We start from the raw sequence: 18,231 nt of genomic DNA on the forward strand, positions 1-18,231 counted from the left end.
GTTGGTTCCAGAAAGAGACAGCTTCTACCCAACACAGTCACTTCTGATATCTTCACAATGAAACTCACCATCTCCATTCTCACACCAGGAAGTCTTCGGATTCTGTATGATCTGTAGGACTTTCAGTTGCTCACCCACTGACCGCTGGAGACCCAGGAGGAAAGCCAGTCCCACGTGACCCAGCGACAGGTCTGTGGTTGCCAGTCATCATGGTTACATCACACACACACACACATATGTAGTAAAGTTTATTATTCAAATGTTTGGATTAACAGAGGAGACAGACGAGGTCAAAGGTCAAGCCTCAAGTCCTCCCGGCGGAGGAGCAGAAGTTACAGGCTCTCCCACTCTGGAGGAGCCGGTGATGAAGCACATTGTCCCGAGTCAGACCACCGATCCATGGTGCCGTGACAACCGGGGTCAGAAGGGTTGTTCCCCCCCCCCCCCGAAACGTCCGTGGAGAAGTTTGAGGAGTGACGTCGAGATTATAAATTTTGTATTAAGGCACAAACACTCGTTAAAAAGGTTAACTACTGCGTGAGCTCGCCGCTGAGGATAACTTCAGTCATGTGATCAACGACACACCAATACTCGTTAGATTGAAATGAGGCAAAAATCAAAGAACACTGGGGGCTGGGAGGGGCGACGACTCCAGTTTGACGTGGAGGTGAGTCGGCGCGCGAATTTCTAACACAAATAATCCACAAATAAAAAACATTCACACAAAAACACCAAATAATAATTAGCACCAGTGTATCAGAGAAATGTACAAAGTTGCATAGTGTTGGGTTGAGACAGTGGGTGGGGGGGTGGGGATGGGAGCAGAGGAGGGGAGGGAAGGAGGATGAGAAGGAGTGTGAAATGTCAACAGGACACGAGGTATAAGGTCGTTAGTGGCGTGACCGCGGCCAGTCGAGGACAATGGCGCCCCCCTGTGGCCGAGTGTGGGTCTGGACTGTTTCTCATCAGGCAGCTGAACACACAAGGAGACTGAGTTGTTGAGGAGTGATGGAAACAGGAGGAGGGCAGTTCCTTCAGTGGCCAAGGTGGTGGGAGAGGCAGCGGTGAGGATTACGTTCAGGGTTAAAACACAGAGGCAGCCGGCGGGACTTCCTGCTGCTGCAGTCTTGTCGGGTTTGTGGTTCTGTTTGGCTTCAAAAGTTCATTTCTAAACCACAGTCGTGAAATGGAGAAACCTGAATGGGCAGCCACGAACGGGGCGGGGCTAAGGCCTCTCCAGGGACGGCGTGTTGAAGCAGCCTTCGGGTAGCGTGTTTTTGATGTCGTTGAGGTTCGCGATGTCGGAGCGGATCTCACGGATCTGCCGGTCGTAATCATTGATCATCTCCTCCTGCGTCCGCGCCACGTCACTCAACTCCTCTAGCTTGCGCTCCAGGTCGCTGTTGGCCATCTTGTTTTTGGCCTGCTTCAAAGAGTCTTCGATCATGTTGAGTTTGCTCAGGTCCACTTTGTCGATGTTTCCTGGAAGAGATTTCCAAAATGACAGCGGTGAGGAAGACTGCAGTGTCAGAGGGCGACATGTGCGTGTCAGTACCTAGCTGCTCCAGCAGGGCGGCGATGGTGCTCAGAACGGTCTTGACCGCACCCTTGGCCTTGCGGGCGTTGTCTTCCGCCTCCTTTGCATTCTCTGAAGCCTGGGTGGAAAGAGAAAGTCTTCAAAACCACTGAAGAAACTCCTGGAATTGGTCTGGTTCTAGAGGAAGTCTGGTCCAGTTATGTGACAAGTTTATCTGGACGTCAAGGAAACTAATCCGACGGCTGGTTCTGAGTCATGGGTCTGGTGGGTCAGCGGTCAGGGATGGGTATGAGTGTGGTTCAGGTGTCGGTTGTGTGTGAGGTACCATGGCGGCCATCATCATGTCCTGGTCTGCCTGGTTCTTCTGACGGGTCAGCTGGTTCTCGGCCTCGCTCAGCTGGTCCATCATGTCGGTGACCTGGTTGTCCAGACGGCGGGCGTCTTGCAGGGCCATATCTGCGTCCTGTTTGGTCTTTTCTGAACCCTGCGAAGAGATGGGTGTTTGAGCTTCGATGATGGCGTCTTTGAAGAACGGCGATGGCGTGGGACGCACCTTCTGCACGGCACTAGCAATGCGCTCTGCCTCTTCTGCCTTCTTCTTGGCCTCCCTGGCGTCCGAGGCGGCGTTTCCCAGCGCAGACTCCGCCTGCCGCGTCTTCTCATTGGCAGCCAGGATGGTTGCATTAATGGCAGGGATCTTCTTCAGAGCGTCCTCAGCTGCTGTCTTGTTGTCGTTGACTCGCCGGTCGAAGTCTAAAGGGAGACCCCTGGTTAACAGCGGGATGGACAGAGTGACGGACAGAGATGCAGACCCCTCAGATCTTCCAGGATTTCCTCTGCTTCTCTGAACGTTGACTGTCCTTTCTTCGCTGCCTCCTCTGCCAGGGCTTTCGCGGCATCGGCTCGTGCCAGCAGCTGGTCTGCAGTCTGTGGCACAGGAAGCGGTGTCAGTGGCAGATGTGGGTGATGCGTTTCTACGGCAACTGCAAACTAACCTGTTGCTCGCTTTGTCCTTTCTCCAGCAGCTGGCGCACCTCCAGCTCTTTGGGCCGGAGGTCCTCCCGCAGCTCATCGTACTCCTTCTCTGTCTTGTCGATCAGCTTGTCCAGGTCTGATGCCTCCTTCTGGATCTTCCGCGCATCGTCCTGCCGAGAACCACAGGCAGTTAGGAGCAGCTAGGAGAGAGGGGAGCCCAGTCCAACCGTGGTAGTTCACCTCTAAGGTTTTGGTGTCAAGTGAAGGCAAGCTAGTCAGGTTGGCGAAGATCTTCAGTGCCTGGTTCCCGGCATCTTCTGCCTCTGCCTGGACCTTCTGAGCCTGTTTCTCCAGACTCTTGGCGAGCTCTTTGGCTTCACCGTACCTGAGCACAGCGGACGTGTTACACACACTCACAAACAAGACTGCGAGGGGTGGTCTCTTACTTCCTGTTGAGCTCCTCAATCTCCTGGTTCATGGAACCTTCGCCGTCCAGTGTCTTCAGCAGCAGGTTGTACGCCTTAGTTGATGTGTCGTTGGCGTCTTTAGCGATCCTTTCGATCTGGTCGGCGTCCATTTTGTGTCTGAGGGACCACAGTTATATGGGTGAGGTGAGGGTGTGTGAGTTTTTCCATCCTTGTGAGTGCCAAGTCTTGACAAGCCACATTCTTGTCAGGACTTTTTGGCCTATCCTCACAAGGTTTAGAGGGTTAAAACACCAGTGAACATAGTATATTATAAATGGGTGTAAGTTTGGTTCAGAGTCCTGGTTAAGCTGTGTGTTTTGGAAGGTTAAGTTAAGGGGGAGAGTCAGGGGAAGGCATCATGTCAATGAGAGGTGCGTGTGAGCATCTGGACTTGTTTATCTTACTTTGTGGGGACCCGTTCTTCAAAACACTACGCTCGTGAGGACCGTATGACATTCTGGGGACATTTGGCCGGATCGCACGAGGTTAAGCCTCAATTTGAGGACGAAGACTTCAAAATAACTGGGTCATTATAATTGGGTTTGAGTTTGGTTCAGAGCCCATTCGTTTTGGATGGTTAGGTTTAGGGTGAGAGGCTAGAGAGAGGGTTATGGCAACCTCACAATGTCCCCACAAGGACAGAAAAATAAACGTGTGTGTGCGCACGCTCACTTCTGGGCCAGGTTCCGGGCCTCCTCAGCCAGCAGGGTCATGTTGTTCGGGTCAGCACCAGGAGTCGGAGGTTTGATGTCCTGATGACAGAAACACATTCATGAGCTCATAACTTGGTCGGCCGGTGATGTCACCGCCGGCGGCGGCGCTCACCACTTTGCCGATGGCGTCCTTGGCCTTGTCCAGCTCCTGGCGAGCGCGGTCAATCAAGTCTTCTGCGTCGCGCACTCTGTTGCGTGCGACGTCGGCCTGGGTGCTGGTGTTGTCCACGGTGCTGCGGATGCCCTGGAGCCGGTTCCACTGGGTCGTCAGGGTGCTGTTGATGTTGTTCAGCCGGTCCAAGAGACCGCGGTCCATGTCTAAGAGGTCAGAGGTCACCCGGTTAACTCCAGCGAGAGGGTGTGAGCGACAGCTGGGATTTTACCCTTGCTAGCTTGTGCTTCTTCCAGCAGTTCCATGACGGCGCGCTCCGCCTCTTTCAGACGGTCCTCAAACGCCTGGTCACTGATGGTGTTCTGACCCGAACCCAGCTGGTCAATCAGAGTCTGGAGGTCCTGGAGCTTCTGTCTTTGCTGGTTTACCTGCAGAACTGGACGTTAATGACACGGCACTGTTCGTGTCAGTCCAGGTAGCGGTTCCCCACGCACCTTGTCCCTGACTAGACTGTAGCAGGACGGGCACTGCTGGCACCCCGGCACTGTGCGGTTGTAGAAGTAGTTCTCCTCACACATGTCACAGCGAGAGCCCACAAAGCCGGGCCGACACTGACACCTGCCGTCCTCCTGGCACTGACCCGACTGCGAGCCTTCTGGGTCACAGTCGCAGGCTGCGGGAGAGCCTTGGCGTTAGCATCAGTCAATCAGGTGACTGACATTCTGAAACTCACGTTTGCATCCGGAGGAGCCAAACCCAAAGAAGTTCTGTTCACAGCGCTCGCAGTGACGACCGGCCACCCCAGGCTGACACTCGCACTGACCCGAGGAGATGTCGCACTGGCCGCTCGTCGAGCCAATCGGGTTGCAGTCACAGCTGTGTGGCGGAGCACAGAAGCCGATAAGCAAACACATGCGGGCGAACACATCACAGAACCAACTGACCGTTCACAGCCGGTGCCGCTCTGAAGGTTGAAGAATCCGGGCTCGCAGCTTCCACAGTCGCGTCCCGACACGTTGGGGAGACACGGACACTGACCTGTGACCTGGGAGCAGGACTTCTGCTGACCCACGGTGCCCAGCGAGGAACAGGAGCAGGCTGGAGGTCAGAACCAAAACAAGGGTCAGGCACAGCGAGGCAGCGGTGCCAGGAACCCGAAGTCCACTCACACTTGCACTTGTCTGCTGGGTTGGTGGCGAGAGCGTTGCCATAGAAACCGTCGCGGCAGCGGTCGCAAAAGAAGCCGTCGGTGTTGTAGATGCACTTCAGGCACTCGCCAGTCACCCGGTCACAGTTACCGACTGCGTTCGGGTCGATGTTATCGCTGCACTTACAGGCGCGGCAGGCTCGGACCGGACCGCTCTGACCCAGAGGATCGCCGAAGAAACCGTCATCACAAAGCTCGCAGCGTTTCCCTGCAGATGGAGGTGTGTTAGCAGCATACACACAGGAGTGTGTGGCTCTGTGGGTGTGAGAGCGTGTTACCTGTGGTGCCGGCGGGACAGTTGGTGCACACCACTTCGCTGGTTTTGGGAACAACAGCACAGGTGGCTCCAGACGGACAGGGACATGGCTGACAATCGCTGGGCGTGCCCTGGGTGGCGTCACCGTAGAAGCCGTCCTTGCAGCGCTCGCAGCTGAGACCAGCCGTGTCGTGCTGGCAGCTGCACGCTCCTGAGACCAGATAAAGGAGGTGTTTTCAACTGTTCTGGACCTCGGCCCAGGAGCTTCTGCGTACTTACCTGAGTCTGGGTCGCAGGCTTCACTGTGCCCGTTACAGTTGCAGGCCTCGCAAGCACTGAAGGCGCCGAGTTCTGGACGAGCACGACGATATCCCAGGGTGCACTGCTCACAGTGCTGCCCCTGGTATCCCAGCGGACATGTGCACTGCTCCACCCACCGGGCTGGGACTCCAGGGCCTCGTCTCGCCGTCACCAGTGTGACGTCGTCCAGGTAACCAGCACCTGAAGACGTTGTATGTGATGACCAACAGGGGTCGACAGAGGAGTGATGTGTATGTGTGTGTGTTACGTACTCCTCTCGCTGTAAGTCCCGCGGATCTTCACAGCTGTCAGATTGTAGAGAAGCTTCTGGAAGTCAGAGTGGCTAACAGTTGGCCTCCACGGATAGTCGGTGCTGTCGTGAAGTCTGAAACCAGAACCAAAGCTTCAGCAAGCTCAGGGATGGCTCATACATCCCTGACATGTTGAGTGTGTGTGTTCACACCTAAACACAAAGGTCTGCATGCTCTCGCCGGGGTAGGCGTTTCCTTGAGCGATCAGTGGGACGGCCACCCTCAGACCAGACCCTTCCAGAACCAAGTCCTCCGCAGACAGACGCGTGTCGCGCCGGTCCACCCGAAAGCTGAGACTGAGATTCTGTCCATAACTCAGCATCTGGTTCCCCAAGAACTTCTCTGTGACAGACACGCAGATGTTACACACAAGAAACACACACACACACACACACTGAACCAAACTTAAAGCCAAATTAAAGATCCTGTTATTCTGACATTTTCACCCTCAAAATTCTATGTGGACCGGCCAAAATGTTCTGTCAAAGATTGGACAACACAAGAATATTAATACATGTACACACACACACAAACCTGGAGCAATGAAGTACATGGGGAAATAATCCTCAGAGATCAGTGAGATCTCCTGATCGCGGGGGGACCACTGGACCTCCACACTGGCGGAGTCACGCTGCTGCCCAGTCCACTGCTCAGGACCTGAAACACGCACGTGTCAGCTCACACAAAACCAAAACACAGGTGCAACTGCACCACTCACCTGAGTGAAAGGACGAGCTGATGGTGTGGACGCTGTAGCCGTCTGCGCTGTCACACACCGACGAGTGCTGGAAGCAGAAACACGGCGTGCAGCCGGCTGGATTGTTGGGGTCCAAGTTGAAGTAGCCCAGTTTGCACCTGCACGCACACGCGGCGTTAGGATTTCTGTGAGGACTGTCCCGACCGATCACTGAGTGTTACCTGTCACAGCTGAACCCCTCCACATGCTCCTTGCAGCGGCACTGACCAGTGGCTACATCACACTCCTGAGTGCTGCCGGACGGTGAGCAGGAACACGGCCTGACAACAACAGCAACAAAACATCAGCTCTGATGCTCATAGTCGGAGATGGGGGGGCTGTAGTGATGATGTCATACCTGCAGCCGGCCTCGGTGAGACTGTGGAATCCTGGCTGGCAGCGGTCGCACTTTTCTCCCGTCACGCCCGGCTTACAAGCACACACGCCCCTGTTGTCACACTGGGGAGACTGAGACCCTGAGAACACACCACACAAGCTTTAAAAACCTGTACTTCCTGCTTCATTTGACATTACAAGTAGCATTTTTCAGTCATGGAAATATAGGAGAGATTTGTGAAATATAGTGTCACAAAAACACTCACCGACAGAGTTGCAGCCGCAGCTCAGGCAGCGCCCCCCGCTGGCGTCCCTGTAGTAGTTGTCAAGGCAACGCTCGCAGTTGGGTCCGTCCGTGTTGTCGGCGCAGTTCAGACAGTGACCGCCATGACCGGTGGCGCGGTAGAGCTCGGCATCAAAGTAACACTCGCCACTTTTCCCGTTGCAGTCGCAGGCTATGTAGAACGGAAGGGGTCAGCAAGTGTGACATCGCGGCGCGCGGCAGGGTGCCACTACTCACGCAGACATTCGTTGGCGTTGTCCGCCGTGGCGCGTCTCCATGGGCGGTCGTTGTAGAACGGCTTGCACACCTCGCAGTCGTCGCCGGCAGTGTTGTGTTTGCAGTTGCACACCAGGCGCACGCCGCCGTTCTTCACGCACTCGCTGGCGTGGCCGTTGCACTTACACCTGGGTCGGGGAGAACACACACGCAGCTGTGAGTGCATAATTACGACTCTTCACACAACAGCAGGAACTGAGGCAGACAACAAGTTTTATATAGTGACAGAGATTTTCCGATTGCCCTGAGGGCGTGAGGGCGTGAGGGCGTGTGAGCTGGAAAATATAAGAATAGTTTCCAGAGGTCATGTCAAAACTGTCAGACTGAACTGACAAATTATTGAGTGACACGTGAGTTTAATGTGTGTGTGACACATAAGTGCCAACATGGTAACAAGTGTATGACACGGCCGTGTCATCACGATGACAAATAGGTGTGTTAGTGTTGTCATGGTGACGAGTGAGTAGAATGAAACTTCAATGACCATGTTTACATACGTTTACAGCAGGGGTCACCAACCTTTTAGCAGCCGCGAGCTACTTCAAGGGTACGGTGCGACCAGAAGGGCTACCATCGGTTCAGTACACACCCATATCTTAGTTGATAAATGACATTCCTCTCAAATACTTGTCTCATTGCTGCTGTAGAGTGGCGTGTGAGCGAATGCTAGTTAGCAACAGAGCTAGCACTATCTGCAACATGTTAGTCTCTTCAGCTGTCCACGAAGACTGAGGACCAAAATAGCCTCCTGTTAAACACACACATGTTCTGAACTATATTTAATGTTATCACATCGTCTTGGGTTCTCTCTGAGGAGTCTGTTTTTACTTCTGAGGCGCCAGAGAAGCAAATGCTGGCAAAGACCTCGGTATCTTAGGCAGACAAGTCGAAATTCACATTTCTCTCTTACAGTCGGACTGAATAATACAGTTTCCTGAGCTGTCGTACGGTGACACAACTAAACCAAGGAGTCTGAATCTCCTTGGTCTAGTGGATCATCTCGAGCAGGGAGTGACCTGTGCATGGCCCCTGGGTCGAGGGTCTTTAAAATGAATCATTAACTGTTAAATTAATTCCTCAGCGTGTGACGCAAACCTGGCAACCCTTCTCTGCCCAGCGACAGCGCTCTCAATTGTTCTGCCGTGAATGATTGAACCGAGCTGGAAGAACAAACAGGAAGTGTGGAGAAAAGGGGCTCGGTTTCGGGTCAGCGCGGTCAGGTAGATGAGGGCGGGGACAGAGCCCAAGCCGTTCAGAAGATAGGTCAGCAGGTGCCGCATCTTATCTCCCGCGCCTCGTGGCTGACGGCCCGGCCCATTGCGGTTCCCAGTAATCCAGTGGCCGGGAATGTGTGGAATGTTGGAGTTGGTGGTGCTCAGAGACGGATGGCGGCTGCAGGAGCCGGCGTCACGCCTGCCCAAACCATTCATGGGCTGACGATGTCAATGGAGGACCACACGGGGACAAGACCCAGCGGACTCGCTCAGGCAGAAAAGCTGCTTTTCTCTAAAAGTGGAAGCCGAGCTACGTCCTAGTCACTACTGACCCGTGTGGGTCCATCACCTCACTGGACCTCTTCAATTCACACCAGAAATGAATGACGATCTAAACCCTCCCTGCTGAGGTGGGTTTGGCTACAAGGGTTAGTTTGTGGGTTCCTACCTTCCTCCCACAGCGAAGTCAGAGATGGCGTAGTAGTACGACTTCAAAACTTTGGGGTCATTAAAAACTTCATCTCCAAAAGTGTTGAGCCGGTTCAGGGTCACCCGGATGTCGGTGGCAGTCACCCAGTCCTGCAACAAGCAGAGCACTTAGTTTACACACACACAGACATACAGACACACAGACACAAAGCAGGGTGAGGAAGAACTGATCTATTCACACAGCTCAAGCTTTTTCCTAAACTTCCCGCGATCATGTGAGGCAATTTAACACCAGCAGGAGGCGACAGAGATCGGGCTTCTCTCTCCAAACTCAAGTCCCTCAGGACCAGGGAAGATGACAGGAGGGGGGTCATCTGCCCGGAAACATCCGTAGGGTTGATTGATGGCAAACAAGTGTGTTTGAGCGGCTGCAGCTGCAGGAAGCGCCGCCTCCGCACCAGAGTCAAATATTTGAGAGCTGATGAGCCATTTGGACTCAAGTTTGCTCCCGTTATCTCCGCCCCTCGTTCCTGGACCCTCACTGTAGTGTCGAAGAGAGAACAGTCTAACCAGTCAGTCGACCCGTGTGGGCCGACTGCATGGGACTGGACTGTTGCGCCCTCAGAGAGACACTCATAAACATGCAAACTGACTCACAAATACAACACGTGCATTCACACAAAAAAAGCAAACACACATTCACAAACAGACAAAAACATATGAGCAAATTATATACACACAAATGAAGACCAACATAAAAACAGACCCATGAAATCAAACACAGACTCATAAACAAACACACAAACAGCAAATCAAACATACGTACACGCACACTCACAAACACAACACGTGCGTGTCCACAACTTTCACTCACACAATGCCAATAAACATTCACATGCAAACCGACGAATATACTCACAAATACAACAAACATATACATATACACAAAACAGTGACACACAAATTTACAAAATCGCCCAACACAAAAACACACAAAGTCAAACACACACTCATAAACAAACGAACGTACACACACACATAAAATCAAACACACCTGAAGCACTGGGCTGTGGTCGAAGTTGTAGGCACTGGGTCGACCCTCTAGGGTGGAGAAGGCCACGTTTCCTCCGGTGAGCGGCGAGATGTCGCTGAAGTCGTCAGTGCAGAGCGCCTGCTGCTCGTCCTGGCCAGTCCGGATGAAGCCGCGGTTCCTCTTCTGGTACGTCTTCTCGCAGGAACCACTGTAGTACTGGTACGGGGTCCAGGGCCCGTCCTCGCGGCTACGCTTGTAGATGGCGAAACTCTCTGGACGACTGGTGTGGAACTTCAGCCGGACGTAGGTGATGTCAAAGGCCTTTCCTGTTGGGAGGCGGGGGACAATTCAGATTATCAGAACCTCAAAATTGTGACACGACACGACTCGTCCCGGAGCCACGAGGGGGAGGAGTGACCGGATCTGTCGAGCAAGAATGTAAACAAGGAACTTGCATACCGGACCGGCCCAGACACGACCCGCGCTGGAGGGGGGGTTAGACAAAGCACATGCAGCAAGCAGAGGGTGGGGGGCAGGGGGGTTGGTCTGTGATGAAAGTTTCCATCTCTGGTTTCATCATGCCCCCACTCAGGTCATGTGACCAGCACACATTCCTTCATGGTAGGAGTTGGGGGGGGCAACTGTCCAATTAAATCTCCTCCCATGACATCATCACATTCTTCTGGGTGCTGAGAAACAATGAGGCTCTGACTGCAGGGGGGCAAGGGGTGTGAATGGGGGGGGGGGTCACAGTCTTACAGCACCCCCCGCTCCCCCCGAACTAATCTCATTACACCTGCAGCAGTGTGTATTTGAGTGAGCGTCTCAGTGTGAGAGATCAGCTGAACGACCTTCACCGTTTACTCCTCTTATCTCCTCGCCGCTCAGGAATCCTTGGAGTTGACTGAGCGCTCAGCAGAGCGACTGCTGCTGATACGGCCTTCTGTTTGATCAACATCAGAGGCAGCGCGCTGATTGGACGTCTGAGGGTCAGCGTGAGCGCCAAGGAAAGGCCAAGTGGAAAACAAAGGCGCTGGTCGGAGATAAACTCACTCCTCAGTCTGAGTGGAGCTTCATACAGAGGTGGAAGAGAGACAATTACGGGACAAGACCCCTGCTGGTGTTGGGGGTGTTAACGACTTGGACCACCAGAGAAGCAGCCTGGAGGTGCGACGCATCAGGAACAAACAATACAGTCGAGATTAGCTGAGACAATGAGAAGTGTGTGTGTGTGTGTGGAGAGGAGAAACGACATTTCCCATCATGCACCTGGACACTGACAAAAGTCCAGACATGGTGGCTGTTTCCATAGTATGAGTGGATGATGATTACCCAGCATGCCTTGTGTGTTTCCTGGTCAGAGGTCAACAATACAGCGTCACAAGACTTCACCTCCAGGGTCAGGTGGGACCAGTGATGATGTCACATCATGGACCACAACAAAACCCGCAGACAGACAGGCTGACTGAGAGGTAATTACAGGGCAGGAGCACAGGTGGCGCCACCCCTCAGTGACATCACCATCACGACTCGCTTTAATCCAGATGTCACTTAATAACTAGCTGCTCTCCAGCGCTTCCTTCAAACCTCCTCCCTCCGGCTCTGATCCATATTGACGTTCTCCCTGTCAGAGCAGTCATGTGACCTCCGGCTCCAGGAGTCTTGTATCTTAGGTGAAGAAGATTCGATGATGGTCCAGCCCGTCCCAGCCCACTGGCTGGCACTGGTCCGAGGTTGTCAAGAAAATAACTGCAGGATTCAGTTCCAGTCGTTTGCTGATCCAGCTGTGCTGCGGTCCGTGATCTCTGAGCGGAACCGTTTCCCACGAAGAAGCTCATTCCTGACTCAATGACCCCCCTTCCTCTACTCCCCCCAACACACTCTCTCACTCCCTCACTCCCCCAGAGCCTTAATTTCCAACAGCTGGAGTCAAACTGACTTTATGACAGCGGGAGTTTCCCACGCTGCTCTGCTCTGCTCTCACAGGTGGACCTTCAGGCTGCGGTCCTGCTCTAACCAGGGAACACCAGCAGCAGTGTTTTCAGTGGCGGACAGGTCTCCAACAAGAGGGACTCCATCCCGAGAACAAGGCCTGGTCCAGATCGATCTGTAGCCATAACTTTCAACACTCACAGAGGACACACAAACGGCTGTGTGAGAGTGAAACATTAACAAGCCAGAGGGGAAACTGTGTGCATGATGAGTGAGAGAGTGAAGCATGAATGAGGGAGAGGGTGAAATGTGAATGAGTGAGAGTGAAACGTGAATGAGTGAGAATGTGATACATGAATGAGTGTGAGAGTGAAACAAGAACAAGAGTGAGAGTGAAAATCGAATGTGAGAGCTAAGAATCAACGAGTGAGAGTGACACACAACTATGGGTGAATGAGTATGTGAGTGAAGCATGAATGAGTGAGAGGGTGAGACATGAATGAGTGTGAGAGTGCAACATCAATGACAGTGAGAGTGAAACATGAATGTGAGAGCTAAGAATCAACGAGTGAGGATGACACACAACTGTGTGTGAATGAGTATGTGAGTGAAAGATGAATGAGTGAGAGGGTGAAACATGAATGAACGTGAGAGTGAACCATAAATGGGAGGAGAGTGAGAGTGAAACATGAACGTGAGAGCCAAGAATCAATGAGATAGAGTGGCACACTGACAATTATGTGTGAATGAGTGAATGAAAGATGAATGAATGAGAGGGGGAAACACGAATGAGTGTGAGAGTGAAACATGAACGAGAGTGAAAATCGAATGTGAGAGTTAAGAATCAACGAGTGAGAGTGACACACAACTATGTGTGAATGAGTATGTGAGTGAAGCATGAATGAGTGTGAGTGAAACGTTGAGTACGAGAGTGCAACATGAACAAGCGTAAGAGTGAAACAAGAATGAATGTGAGACAGTGGAATATTATTAGTGACTAATCTCCAAATCCACATTTCCTAACTGATGCATGTATCAAATGTTGACGTCTTCCTCCCCATGATGCAGTAACTCCCTCATCATGATGATGCTCCGCTCTGAAGTTATTAGTTGGTGTCCCCCGTCTGAAATCTCGGAGGATCTTCGCTCTGCCTCCAGTTAGTTTGGACTGATGACAAGCTGAGGCTCTGGCTGCAAGTGATTTTAACTTCCCATTGGGCCGCTCCATGGAGTCTAATGGAGGCGTTCCTGACAGCACACAGCATAGAGTGGGCGTGGCTAGGAGGACAAGAGTTCAACTTTTCCCATCGCTGGGGCCTACACACATTTCCTTTCGTTCAAATCAGAGTTTTGCGCAAACAGATACTGTTGTGTTGATGAGGTGAAAAAAAAGACGCTCAAATCAGTGCACCACTTGCTTTGCAAGGAGTACAAAACTTGTATCCTACAAGTGAGAGCGCCACCTGCTGCAAGATCAAGCCCCTATGACTAGTCCACTCTTGTTTGATGATGATGATGATGGTGGTAGTAGTTTCTGAGCAACTTTAAAGGGAACACTGTTTTGACTCGGCAGCTTCAGAGGAGCGTCTCTCGAGAGTCAGTCTCGTCTTTCTTCCTCCATGAGGACGAGTCGGGGCTCGCAGCTTCCTGCCACACATCAAACAACCCCCTCCCCACAACACACACACACGCCGACCGCTGTCCGCACACATTCCCACTGCTCTTTGTCGTCTCTCAAGGGTGACATCACATCCTGCTTCTTTACTGATAGTGTAAACTAGGGTCTCGGACTTGAACTTCAGATTTATGATCAGCGAATTTAAAGATCATGTGACCTGGATCATAGGCTCACTTCCTGTCTTTTGGTGTTTCCAAAATAACAGCACGCCGATGCCCCGGCAGCACGACCAGGAATGTCTGTGCTGAGAATAGACAAGTATTTTTACACGCAGCAGGCAAGTGGCTGAAGTTTCTCTTCCTGTGAGTCGATGACGTCAGAGGGAAAACCGACAGGGATTTTAGAGAGAAGAGGTTCATAACAGAAGCTGAGGTCCAAGGACTCCTTCAGTCGGAGACATAATCAACTGAAGAGTTGTTTGTGGTCTGACGCAGGAACCAGCCAGCGGTCCAGACACTGAGCTGAGGTCTGGAGAGACAATCTGTTTGTCAAACAAACACTGGCGATGAACTGATTAGGACCCCTGCCCCCAAACAAACACCCCCCATTCTGATCCACTCAAGAGTTTCTCAGCACTTCATAATGTTCTAGTTCTTCTAATTGGAACCGTTGTGTAGTTCTAGGCTAGAACGGGAACCACTCAGAGTTTTTCCAACCTCAGAAAGCAGTGGGAGAATAACGAGCTTAACCTCTCAAAGTGGGTCAAGAGCAAGAGAGGAGAGTGGGCTTGGGGCTCCGGGCGGATCGGCCATAAACCGGGTCAGGGGTTCTTACCAAGGTGCAGGGTGAGGTTGATGGAGTTCGGGTACTGGATCCCCGCCAACATGGTCTGGCTCTGCCACCAGGTGGTTTCTTGCTGGTTGTTGTAGTCGGTCAGGTAGACGGCGCTGTGGTGGTTCCGAGAGTCCCGGGCGTCGCAGATGTGGCAGGACTTGGTGACGCCGGTGGCTCCGGTCTGGACGCAGTACTCCTCCGGTGGGGACCCGCAGGTGTTGGTCGCCACCACCGTGACGTTGAAAGCCGCGTTGACGAACTCCGGCATGCAGCGCTGTGGCGCCCCTACATCGTCCACGCACTCGTCCATGGCGGCGCGGACCACCGCGACCACCCAACTCCAGGCGACCAGAGCCCGGATCAAACTTCGCATCGTGTCGGTCCCTCCAACCTCGAGCGGGGAAAGTTTGGGACCAAGACCAAGTTTGAGAAAAGTTCCTCAGAAAGTTGGCGCAGCAAGAGTCAGGGGGGCGGGCGGCGGCGGAGCTCGGTTCTGGCCTCGGGTCAGATCTTCTCAGAGTCGCGGAGCGTCCAACTCTCTGTGTCCGCCGCCATGAACCGAAGTCCGGCAGGAAGAGACGCTGCTGCAGACTACACCCAGTCCACCAGTGCGCATGCGCAGCGGTCGAGAGGGGCTTCGGCGCCCCCCCAGGTCCGTTTCTTTTCTGCGCCTGTGTGACGTCACATCTGAGGTCTGGTTTTGAACAGTTTGTTCGTCATTTGAAAATATTCACTACAGCACTGATCTGATCCTGATTCATTCATTCACTCCTTCCATGAGAGCAGGGGAGGGAGGGAGCACGACTGAACCAGTTTGAAACCTTCCATGTCTGATGTTGAGCAGCTTCACATCACACACCAACACACTTCAGCAGACAAGTGGAGTTCAAGCAGAAACTCTGCCTCAACCAGAGTGAAACCTTGTCATCAAATCACAGCATTTCCTGTCCCATATTTTATCTGGTGTCTCCAAAAATGCTCCATGAACAGAGTCATGCACATAGTAATAAAAATGTTGTCTGACTATTTTAATCACAAACTTTTATTAACATGACAATACAAACAGGAAGTGACATCGGTCCGCTCGGGACTAGCTGAAGGGTCTGGTGTTGCCGGAGGCCTCCGACACATGCGAGGCTGCGTGCATGTCCCGTGTCATGTTGGACTTTTCCCTGAGTTTGGCCTGGAGGAGGGTGTGCTGCACCACCCCAACCCGGACGTCCATCTGGAACACCTCCTGCTTCAGCTTCGTGAGAGACTGTTTGACCCGGACCACTGGCGCTGCACACGCACACACACAGCTTCAGTGTAAGCAGACAGACAGACGGGAGGACGCTCACCTCCATCCGACATGCTGCTTCCTCGCTCCTCCATGGCAACTTTGATCTTCTCCAGCTCGTCGCTCACCTGTAGTCACGTGACCAGCGATGAGTCATCACTTGAGAACTCAGTTTATTTAAGTTACACTGGTGGAGTACCTCTGCTAAAATCCGGGTCTTCTCAGCCACATTCTTGCTGGCCTGCAGGTGGCGCACCTTCACCTGAACAACAGAGACATTCAGTGCCTGCCACTGGAGGACACCGGTACTGAACAGAAGCGCCCCCCACCTGGCTCAGTTTGGCCTTGGCACTGCGGTACTCCTGGACGAGCGTTTCCAGCTGATTGTTGATGTACTTCTCTCGGCTGCTCACCTTCTCCAAAGTCTTTCCGATGTCCTCTTGTAGCCGGTCCAGGTGACCCTGAACAGATAAAGTCCAGTCAGTGGGCCACATAAGGACCACCCTGCTCAGTGAACCCACCGTGGCTTCTTGGAGGACCAAGGTGATCCCATCTCTGTGCTGATGCATCTGGTCCACATGGATCCTCCAATCCTGTAGGCACATATAGATCAGAGATGTTTACGGGTGAAGAGACTCATGACGTCCATGTCTTACTTTGTTGTCCGACCGGACGGTGACCTTCAGCTGTGGCAGGACTCGCTCCAGCTCCAGCATCCACTCGGCTGCATCCACAGTGGCATGCAGGATCTCCTCCGGTTTAGAGGATAAACCCACTTCCTGCCAAAGAACAGAAGCTGTCTTAGGGGCGGGGCTTCAAACACAAGCAAAAGACAAGTGGAAGTGACATCACTGCTCTCACAGATTGACCCGAGCGAAGTTTTAAATCTTCCAAATCCAAAACCGTCTCCACCTCCTCTTCTGGTTCCTCCTGCAGACACACACAGTTAAGACAACACAAACCTCAGATACGACAGGGACCCACCAGATTCTCCTCCTCCTCCTCCTGCACACCAAGCATCAGTTCTCCATTCTCAACCATCTCTTCGCTCACTGGTTCATCTTCTGCCGTCACAGGAGGATACTTTGGTCTGAGGACACACATGGAATCATCATACCTGGGTCACAGCTGACTGCCCAGAATGAGTGTTGCACTACCTTCGGAAACTGAAGCCCCGCTTCCTCAAAACTTCATCTGCCAGTCTGTCCAGCACCAGGCACACAAATTCGCCTGATCCCGACTTCAGTTTGGAGGGCGGGAAGTCCACCTTGACCCCCTGAGGCAGAGTGAGGCACTAGTCATGGGACATAAAACCCAAGTCTCCCGCAAAGTCAGCCCCAACCCCCTGTTTATTTTTCTTTCATACAGAAGTGTTGATGACTTTCCCATGTTAGCTAAAGCTGGTGAAAGTGACAAAAATCTGGTCACTGTGTGTGTGTGTAACAAGCTGCCACATAAAATGATTTTTTTAGTTTCATTAATTTAAATATGGCTCTAGTCTCTGACCCAGCACTCACCATGGCCCGTAGCTCGGTCAGAATGTTAGCCACGGTGGCGTTGGGCTCGTCTGTTTCTTGAGGCACGGCGAACGGTCGCCCAGCGGCGTTGATCAGCCACGCCGCGATGATGCTGAACATATAGAACTGCTCGCCAGGGTTGGACGCCACATAGGGACTGGACACAAAGTTGTGTCTAACAAAGAGGAACCAGAGAAGACCGTCATGCTTGGTGATTCCTTCACGGTTACTGTAGTTTTTAGCTGGATGTTTTTGCTCCCTGTTCTCCGGATCGCAACCAAAATAAAGGAGTTGGCGCCCTCTACTGGCAGATATTTGAAACGATGATAATACTCTGAAAATTCGTTACTAATACTGTACATACAATACACACATATTCAGTCTTCAGAGCGATGGCGAACAGATCGCCAGATGCTACTAGTTAAGACAGAAGGAAGCTGTAGGGCCCGTGTCACCTGGACAGGTTCTTCATGTTGTGTTTGGACAGAACTTCCTCTTCGACATCGAGAACCTTCAACTTCTCCATCAGCGTCTCCATGACGACGAAGCCGCGGTACACGGCCCCGGGCGCGCGCTCGTCCTCTTCCCGCCGGCCGTCATCCGCCATGTCGCGTCGACGTTGCTGCTAGGCAACAGTTGCCAAGTAGCCAGGTAGCACTTAGCTGGGAAGCTAACCTCAACTCAACGGCACGTTAGCCTTGAAGCTAATCTTGGCTGCGAAGCCAACAATAGCTAGCTCATCGAAAAGCAACCCGTCGTCGCCTACATGCGACTTGTTAGGCGAAGACGCGAAGAAGAGGCAATCGCGAAACGCAACAGCTCCCAGCTGTGATGGTAAGGCTGTAGGATAACCTCACCTCCGGTTT

The 18,231-nt window shown here is 52.7% G+C and overlaps 2 protein-coding genes across 2 annotated transcripts; both read right to left on the reverse strand.

Annotated features, from left to right (window-relative positions):
* Window positions 1–226: 226 nt before the first annotated feature.
* lamc1 (laminin, gamma 1) lies at window positions 227–15,152 on the reverse strand. The gene is made up of 28 exons (XM_053883881.1): window positions 14,570–15,152; window positions 10,207–10,511; window positions 9,172–9,302; window positions 7,471–7,637; window positions 7,217–7,405; window positions 6,973–7,090; window positions 6,797–6,895; window positions 6,597–6,733; window positions 6,413–6,535; window positions 6,031–6,220; window positions 5,840–5,952; window positions 5,547–5,768; window positions 5,290–5,478; window positions 4,974–5,219; window positions 4,749–4,902; window positions 4,538–4,680; window positions 4,299–4,477; window positions 4,076–4,232; window positions 3,805–4,010; window positions 3,652–3,731; window positions 2,959–3,096; window positions 2,753–2,897; window positions 2,533–2,682; window positions 2,350–2,464; window positions 2,091–2,290; window positions 1,863–2,021; window positions 1,556–1,655; window positions 227–1,482 (listed from the first exon to the last, which is right to left on the reverse strand). The coding sequence occupies exons 1-28, from the start codon at window positions 14,940–14,942 to the stop codon at window positions 1,226–1,228; spliced, it is 4,785 nt and encodes a 1,594-aa protein (XP_053739856.1). The 5' UTR covers window positions 14,943–15,152; the 3' UTR covers window positions 227–1,225.
* Window positions 15,153–15,601: 449 nt separating this feature from the next.
* ift57 (intraflagellar transport 57 homolog (Chlamydomonas)) lies at window positions 15,602–18,220 on the reverse strand. The gene is made up of 11 exons (XM_053883212.1): window positions 17,821–18,220; window positions 17,366–17,540; window positions 17,006–17,124; window positions 16,833–16,938; window positions 16,710–16,778; window positions 16,505–16,627; window positions 16,370–16,441; window positions 16,178–16,309; window positions 16,048–16,110; window positions 15,910–15,976; window positions 15,602–15,850 (listed from the first exon to the last, which is right to left on the reverse strand). The coding sequence occupies exons 1-11, from the start codon at window positions 17,970–17,972 to the stop codon at window positions 15,660–15,662; spliced, it is 1,269 nt and encodes a 422-aa protein (XP_053739187.1). The 5' UTR covers window positions 17,973–18,220; the 3' UTR covers window positions 15,602–15,659.
* Window positions 18,221–18,231: the final 11 nt, after the last annotated feature.

This window comes from Synchiropus splendidus, chromosome 13 (assembly GCF_027744825.2).
Source record: "Synchiropus splendidus isolate RoL2022-P1 chromosome 13, RoL_Sspl_1.0, whole genome shotgun sequence".
NCBI lineage: Eukaryota > Metazoa > Chordata > Actinopteri > Syngnathiformes > Callionymidae > Synchiropus > Synchiropus splendidus.